At 36.2% G+C, this 9239-nt stretch overlaps 1 protein-coding gene across 2 annotated transcripts in view; it reads right to left on the reverse strand.

The window, feature by feature from the left end:
• Positions 1 to 8882, reverse strand: part of LOC107099200 (synaptopodin-2-like) — a 22622-nt gene extending 13740 nt beyond the window's left edge. For both annotated transcript variants that reach the window (XM_015397246.1, XM_015397245.1), the window contains exon 1: positions 8767 to 8882. In XM_015397246.1, coding sequence (XP_015252732.1) covers positions 8767 to 8874 — 108 coding nt within the window. In that variant the 5' untranslated portion in view covers positions 8875 to 8882. The remainder of the gene's footprint in view (positions 1 to 8766) is intronic.
• Between the last annotated feature and the right edge of the window lie 357 nt (positions 8883 to 9239).

The following is a 9239-nucleotide window of genomic DNA, read 5'->3' on the forward strand; positions in this document are numbered from 1 at the left end:
AGGAAGGAAGGAAGGAAGGAAGGAAGGAAGGAAGGAAGGAAGGAAGGAAGGAAGGAAGAAATGAGGGCACGGGGGAGGAAGGAAGGAAGGAAGGAAGGAAGGAAGGAAGGAAGGAAGGAAGGAAGGAAGGAAGGAAGGAAGGAAGGAAGGAGAAACTAAATTGGGGTAAATAAGAGGTTCAAATATAGTTTTCCACTGTGATTTCCCTCTGTGATTATTAAAGTACTGTATGTCTGATTCGTCTGATGCAGAAGAATATGGATGGATGGATGGATGGATGGATGGATGGATGGATGGATGGATGGATGGATGGATGGATGGATGGATTGGATGGATGGATGGATGGATGGACGGATGGATGGACGGATGGATGTTGAAAAACTGCAACACAGGTTACATTTAAATCTGTCATCATGTGGCTTCTAAAAATGTTGTTAAAAAAAAAAAAAAACTGAAAATAACCAACAACCTGCTATCCTTGCCGTCTGTGCTGGCCAGGCCAGTGGGTACTTATTTAAAAGGGCACCTCTTTAACAGTTAAACCAGTGACAGATGGTTTCATTTTCCAGTAATTGGTTCTTGCTACCTAATGATTTATTAATAGGAGATTTTTAAAAGGGGGAGATAAGCCATAAAATTAGCTCAAAAGGCCATTCATACAGCTATGAAGATGAATTATCCTATTAGTACCACACAGTCAGAGGATACAGTTCTGAAAGTATGGTAGGGCCTATTGCAAATAGCAAAACTGGATTACATTTCTTATAATGTGCAGTGGCTACAGTTGCTAATATGGTAGGTTTAAAGCTTAGACAAACTTAAATACATAAACACTAGTTTTATTATTATCTGATATGGTCCCCCCTCATTGCCAATAGACCATAAACCCTAAAAGTAAAATAAAAACGAAATGGTGCATCCAGTACACTAAACTTATGTTAATCCAAAAAGGTCTTGCCCAAAATCTTTCATTAAAGTTTGGAAGAAAAAATTATTATAGCATGAAAAACCTAAGTAGGGACTCTTACCATGAGGATGATATGGAGCAAATCCATCAGAGTAGCAATAATTTACTGGGTTTACATCTTATACTATTGCTTTTAATGGTAAAGTAACATTTGATAGTTTATTAGCTTATTATTTCAAACGTTCACCAATTATTATCAATTTCTTGCAAAATATGTTATTTATCATTATACAAAACTTAAAAATATGACACTATTTTTAGGCCCTCCTCTATAAAAAACAGCCAACATAAATTATTTCCCTCAAAATATTAATTACTATACTAAATTCAAAAACACAATGATGCACACCTAGACACTCAATGTCGAAAAGGTGACACTTCAGTGCATCAGTTCTTTCTTTACATTCTATTATAAGGACAATTACACTTGCAGTAAAAAGTAATAATCACTAGATGGCGCATTAATAACATGTTCAAAAGGCATAGATCTGTTTTCCACTCTGGTTTTAAGGATTTCTCAGTTTTGTTTTGTTTTTTAATTTACTTAAATCTGGCATGCAAAACCCCACAGTATGGCTTACTCAAATGCAATAAAAGCTGTTACAAAAAGAAAGTTCCAAACAGTTCTACGTGCCTTGTTACTACACTATAAGAGAAGCAAGTATAATACTTTATAATACTCCCCCTGACTTTATGCTCAGATATTATATGTGGTGCATAAACAGACCCTAAAAGGATGTAAGAGCAGCCGTCCATCGGGAATCACACCTTAGTACTGGGAGGATGGACTCTGCTGGAACCAAGTGGTAACATTTCCAAACTCCAAAAAAGGAGGGGGAATGTTTGTCGCTGCTCTCCTTGGAAGCCAAATATACACAGTCAGGCTCAAAAGGCAATCATATTTTCCCTCTCCCTGTCTTGTTTGAAATTTACTGCACATGAAAGTGAACCGTGAGTCATTTGTTTAAAGATGTAACAGGTAAATACAGCTGACAATAAACAGATTTGTCCAGTTGTACAAAAAAAAAATTTCACATTTACTGGGCACTTCTTAGTGAATGGTTTTAATCACACAATGGTGTATGTCAGGGTAGCCATTTTTCTACTAGTTTCAATAAAGCAGGCTTAAACTGCAAACTAATATCAGAGGAACCATTTCTCAGAGACTACAGTAGCTAAATCGAATCACATTCTTACATTTTTGGTAAATCCCTTCAACATGCCCCGGGTTAACCTGATAACTGGTCACACCAAAATCACCAAAAGCTAGATAGATAGATAGATAGATGTACTTTATTTATCCCAAGCTGGGAAATTGCAGTGTAGCAGCAGCTTTACACATAGTGACGGTCACAACACAATAAGATAAGAAAAAAGTAAAAATAACATAACATCTATTTGAAACTGCTGAAAAAGTATGAATCATATCAGCTGCTGTTCTTTAACCCTTTGGATGGTCTATTCCGCAATGCAACACCATCCTAATGGACAGCAGCCTTACTTTGACAGGATGAGGCTACAAAGTTGGAAGCGCCACCGATGTCCCATGGATAGGATGTGACAGATATGGGTTTAACGCATCACAATAACTTTACAGCAGGGGTGTCAAACTGGTTCCAGAAAGGGCCGTGTGCCTGTATGTTTTCTTTCCAACCAAGCAATGGCACACCAGACTCCTGTCATCTCATTAAGCGAGTCCAATCTTAACATGATGACATGATGAGATGGATGGTGTCTGGTGTGTTACTGCTTGGTTTGAAAGAAAACCTGCAGCCACACGGGCCCTTTCTGGAACTAGTTTGACATCCCTGCTTTACAGGATAAGACATGTTACATGTCAAGTTACTAGTACTGTCTAATCAACTTATTATTATTGTTCTCAAGTCCAAAGATTTGTAAGGTTCAACCACATGTACCACCAAGCAACTTTGCAAAGAGTTTTACACTCATTTAATTTTTGACTTTTTTTTCAACACAATGCGTAAAAGTATTTTTAATGGATTTCTACAGTATGTGAAACACATTTTTTAAGTAAGCACCCCATATTTTTCTTGTAAGTGCATATGTTCTTCCTCCCTCTGATAACTCTGGATAAAATCCACTGTAACCAGTTTGTTCTTGATGTAAATCAACTAGTTAAAATAATCAAGCTGTTTTAACTTAAAATTATTATGAATATGACTGTTCTCTAAAAACCTCAAACGTTTCTAAGAGTACCTTAGTGACAAGAATGGAGCCTAAGCAAGAGATAATAGTGACATCTAAATCATCACTAAGTCAGAATAAATTACAGTAAGCTAATAAATGCAATTGTAAACTTAGCAAGCCACTTAAATGGATAGACCATGGATAGGGAGCATTAATTGGTTTTAAGGTTTATGATAACTTCTCAGGAGCTTAAGTAATCCACAACTAGATAGCGTAAATATCAGTCGTCCACTCTGCAATTCTAGCTTTTGAGTTGAGTTGAGAAGAAAACAGTTATTGAAAGACACTTATCAGAAACCCCTATTTGCAGTTTAAGCCTTGTATGACTCAACTCTTTTGCCTTTATATAAAAATTTAATGTTTGGTGAAAAACTAACCAGCATATGGTGACACATAATTTTATATTATGTTATAATATTATATTATTATATTTGTTGCACAAATATAAGAAAAGAGAGATGTTTCAAGTCTCTGTGTAAAGACAGTTGTCTATAATTCGTACTTTGACAGAAGTACACAAATAGTAAGAGTAATGCACCAGAATTGTGTTGCAAATTCAGATTTCAAAAAAGGGTACAGGATACATAGTTTTGAAATTCATGTTGACATTGAAAGTGATAGCTACAATAGAACCCTTTGGCCGTGTTTAAAATGTGCATAGACTCACACATTCTTACGTTCATACTTTTGGAACTCGTGGGAAAAGAACACTATTTGTTCACCAACCTCTGTCATTTGACAGGATTTGGGGGAGTTTCTGTCCCTAAAAAGAATGTTTCATTTAGCAGATCATTATTAAATAATGGTGGAACAATTTTTAAAATATATGTCTTTTTATTTTCCTCCATAATAAACAACAGAGGGCAATCATTTCCTTTCTTCCCCTTCACAAATGGAGAATCTTGTCAACCGGGTTACATCCTTATCTTTTATTGTAGTAGATGATGTAGCCATGGTGAAAAAAAAAGTTTTTTCGTAGGAAGCGTAGTGTAACAAACCTGGAGATGGCACTTTAAACACTCAGAAATATCATACGTAATCTAAAAAAAAAAGTATATTGTCACATAAAGTGACCATTTCTAAACCAAGAGCAGTATATTTTAAGTATATACGTATATTTTCTTCATCCATAGAAAAAAATTAGAATAATTTTAGATTTCACACACAGCCATAGCGCTGTTCAGCAATCCATTCCCCCAGATCTCATCAGTATTGACTTTATGGGATTATTTATCTTTATAGGTGTTTGGTTATAGTATTAGGCTGCTGGAGGACAAAAAAGACTACATTTCCTCACTCTGCTATGTGCTACTCTCATTCTTCAGTTTTGCATTATTTGTTAGTTTAACTTTTAACATTATGCACTTTCTGCTACATTTGGGCTGTGACACTGTCCTGCAGCGAGGCATCACTGCTATCAACAACTTCAATTATAAATGGTAAAGCTTGACTTTTTAAGTGTATAGTCCTACTTCTCTCTAAGACATAGCTACTGGATTAGATTTTACTGCAGCTAACTTTATTTACTCTCTTTCGTTCTTTTGACATGAAAACCAGCTTGACTGTTTCTTTCCTATGCAGAGCACCATATGGAGCTAGTTTACTACTATCCTCTCTAAAAGAAAGTATTCATAGATCAATTCTACTTTCCTTTTGTGTGTGTGTGTTTCTCTCTTCCCAATTGGCTAACACAGGATGTTTACACTGACCTGGTTCCTTTTGAGGTTTCTTGCTGTTAAAAGTGCTTACATCTACTTTGACACTACATGCATGTTCGCTGTGAGGGATTGCTGCAAAGTAAACAACATGGTACTAGCAAATGCTGCTGTTTTTACATGCTCATCCAGAAAGAGGGAATTCTGGAAAGTGACTCAATGTAAGCAGTTGGTTTTCCTTAGGTAAAACACTTCTAAATAATCTTTCTGTATGATTTGAATGAACTCTGTAAAGTGCCTTGTGATGACATGTTTTGAGAATTGGCGCTATATAAATGAACCAAATTGAATTACGTTGAACTTAATTCAAATAGCATAGTAAAAAGGTAATTTAACAATAAATAAATAATCTATTGAAAACAAAACAAGAAATTAAGCAAGGTGTTCTTAAGCAAAGTTGAACAGTGTGTCAGGATGCAAAAACAAAGATATCCACCTTAACCCTCTAACTTGGTTGGTTTAAGTCACCAGTAAACCAAGAAATGTGGGTTTTTAGCCTGTGGGGGGAAAACAGGATGTTTGGAAAAGATCAGTGCATGTTATGATCTGGTTAACCAGTTGAAGACCAAAGCCCACATCACTTTGTAATCAGTGAGACATACTACAAAAAGCCAAGTTGGATTTTTCTCTAGGATGTATCAGATCTTTCTGCAATGGAGATCTAACCTTAAACCAAAACCAGCAAAAATACATGATAATGTTAGACCTTATGTGCTGTCAGAAGGGAGATGATTTACTGAGAAATACAGAGCCAATACACATGCTGAGAAATTAGTTAAGAGGAGCAGGATAACACCACAGGCTGCAACTATGCAATGCCATTTTACTGACTTCTTAATAGCTTAATAAGGTATATATGGTGCACTATCATAGCCTGATTATCCACAACAAAATGCCTTTTGGACCACATCTAATTCAATAATCCAGACAAAGAGTATTATTTATTCAGGTTTGCAGTATAATTTTCCTGTACAGATTTACATGTATATATAATAACCCTATTTGACTGATTTAAGGTTGCACAGTTCACTTTGTCAAATCTTATCTAATGCATTATGAGATTTCCCATTCCAGGTTGCATTATCTTTAAAAGGAGGCCGCAAAATAAGAAGAGCAGTACATTTTAAAAAAAGAAAAAGCCCTCAAACATTCAGCTGTTTCTGTACCTTTAAAAAAGTGACCTCATCAGCTTTCTGCCTGACTTGGAATAAAACAAAAAAAAAAAACATCTACCTCCCTTATATGGACAAGAGAATTAAGAAGTCATGCACTCCTCACCACCGCTCTGAGCATTCACTGAGTTTGAGCAAACAAACCTTCCACTAAATCTAACAGAATTTAACATATTTTACATATTTCTTTGCCTACTGACCTAGCGTTCTTCCTCTCTCCACTAAAAAATAAAAGAGTTTCATGGAGATCTGGTTTCATGATGACTTAGACTGATCTCCTAGAGATGACAAGCAAACAGATAATATTAAGCTCAGTGTTAAGCTGCAGAATTGGACAGCAGTGTTACAGTTGAAGAATACAACTTAGCCTTGGAGTCCTGATTTTGGCCCAGTGTTTTGTTTTTGCAAGACCTCTTACAAGACTGAGTGCAGAATTGTTTTACTTTCAGTCTTGATCCCCACTTAGTTATTCTTGTTTTACTTCTAAACCATGTTTATGTGTTGCTTTAGAGATCCTACTACTTGTAAAAAGACTGTTTTCTAAGGAGAAACATGAACATACTATCTAGAACCACAAAAAAAGTCAAAGTAAAGTCAGAAACAAACTTCCTGACAGTTATTTCATGTTCGACTATCAGTAAAAAAATAATCCCCTCTTGCTTTTAGGGTCTCTGTGGCTTCTCTTTCAGCTGGAGCTTTGATGTTGCAAGGAATGTAGCTCAGTGAAAACATTTACATCTTCAGTATTTTGACGACGAGTTGATGAGTGATCCATGCAGCCTGCCTTACAATACCATATATAGAGCCACACGGGCTCCTCAGAAAGAAACACACTTGATTTCACCACTGTGGCTGGACTGTAGTCTTTTAAAGCAAATGGTAACATGATTTAGTGGTTTTACACTAGAGCCACATCCATCAATACTCCCCTCCAAATGAACATGCTTTTGTACACCAATAGGCAGATTGGTAGGCAATCGTGCATCTACTGAGACACAGAGCATGCTTCTCCTTGAAACATTGACATGTGACAGGAGGATGCTAAAACCAAACCACGTTTTCTGATATAAATTGGAAGAAAGCAATTTTTTTCAATCCTCTTACATTACAGGCTGCAAAATGTATACCATTAATTGTTTTAGGAGATGACTTGAGTTTAAAAACGTCCTGAGTCTCGGTATAATTCATTTGTATTGTAAAGCACCTTACTGTGTGTAAAACAACTGACAGATCTACAAAAGGATTTACCCTGAACTCTAACTGCAGTTAGGTATTTGATTATGGTATCAAGCTTAATCAAAACCAAATGTTTTAAAGCTAGATTTTTTTTGGCCTCCTGTTCCCAGAGTTAAAAATCCTTTTAATGAGACGATAGGGAAAATGGCATACTTGCTGGACAGTTTTCCAACTGTACATGGAGTATTGGAAGAATGCAGATATTTATATATATTGCTGCCCACTGCTGATCAGTTGGCTGAAAAAGGTTTGATACTTTTTTGTCATGAAAGCAAGAAATACAAATTAAGCCCTTTGCTGACATTTTCATTCATAAAAAAAACACACGAGGTAAAACAAAAATATAGGTTAGGTATAACAAGAGTGTTTGATTTTCCTTTACACTGTTCCATTTATGTTTGAGTGTTCCAAATGAGATGCCAGAAAAAGAAATTAAGTAATCGACTGTGTTGTTAAACAAAATTTAGAATAGAAAAGTTTCACTTTTTGCTCAGCTGTGTGTTTGGAACCAAAAGTTTAGTGAACTGTGGATTCTAAATTGTGGTATGTGATAGGAAGGTGTTTAGAGGGTTTTCTTTCCTTTTTTTAGTTCTGGTTTGAAAACATCAAATAATTTCTATCATTATGTTTTTATGGTTAAAAGTAATTTTAAGGATTCCTACAAGGACTTTTTTGTGGCTGTTTAAAGCATAGATCAGTGCAACACTGCTGCCCCTCCCCTACTAATAACTGTACACTGCCTGTCAGGTGGCTGATGCTTCCCTTATAAGACTTTTTGGAAATACTTCCAGCTTCTCAAAAAAGGAATACTTCCAGTATAATTCCATAAACCCGAGTAACCAAGATTTTTTTTTTTATTATTTTTTGTTTTATGCTTTTGGAAAAACCACATGCAGGACATTTTTCTTCTTCTCTTTCGGGTTTTTATATAAAAGCCATTATCATGCAAAACATTTCTGTATTAGATCTTTGTATTCATATCATAAAACTGTGTTTTTGCTTTATTTACTTAGTTTTATCGTACTATGATACTCTTGGATCATACATAACCTATGTTTCTTTTAATAACCTCATTTTTAATCATTTAACTGCACCTTTTTCAAAAAGTCTAACGTTCACCTTTATCCCCTTTAGTTGACCATCTGATTTAAGATATAACTCGCACAGTTTCTTGCTCTGGTTAAAACAAATCCCTTATTTTTCTTGCAGAAGTCCCTGCAAACCCATGAAAACCTCACACTGTCCTGAGCCTCGCACTCTCTTTTTGGCCTTGACCATATAAGGATGCTGAGGAATCTCTCACCAAAACACTGCCAACGCAAAAAAAGTCAGTCGGGGAAAAAAAGTGTTTTAACACATCAGGGATTTTACAAGTAAATGATAAAAATATTTTCTGAATCTGGATCTTAAACTGATACCTTATAAGAAAGTGATATGAAAAACTAAACAAAACAGAATAAGGAGATACCTGGGAAACGAGTAAAGGTCTGTAAATGTCCCCCTCTCCCTCTTTTAGGGTGAATCCCCACGGTGCGCCTCCACGCAGGGTCAGGCAGACGTAGTCCCCGGTGCCCATGCTGCGCTCAGCCCCTCAGCCAGACTACAAGTAGTCCTCAACAATAACCGCATCCATCGGAGCGCTGCGTAATCTCACACCCTCCCACCCATTTGATCAATTTGAGTCCGCCCGCTTTTTGGAAACGTCATCACGCACAGACATGCAGCGGGCGGTGCGTGCAACTGGTGGCTTCACAATCATCAATTAGAGTGAAGAATACAGAATATTTATATAAAAAAAATAATAAGAAGAAAAGTTTTCAAAGCATCTCAAATGCTTTTGGTTTATAATCTGTTTGTTGGCTTTACCACACTGACCAAAGAGGCCTACTGTTTCCAAAATGTTTGGAAAAATTGTTTCCAGCTGCTCAGGTTGCTAAAGAT

Source organism: Cyprinodon variegatus, unplaced genomic scaffold, assembly GCF_000732505.1.
Source record: "Cyprinodon variegatus isolate N-32 unplaced genomic scaffold, C_variegatus-1.0 Scaffold845, whole genome shotgun sequence".
Lineage (NCBI taxonomy): Eukaryota > Metazoa > Chordata > Actinopteri > Cyprinodontiformes > Cyprinodontidae > Cyprinodon > Cyprinodon variegatus.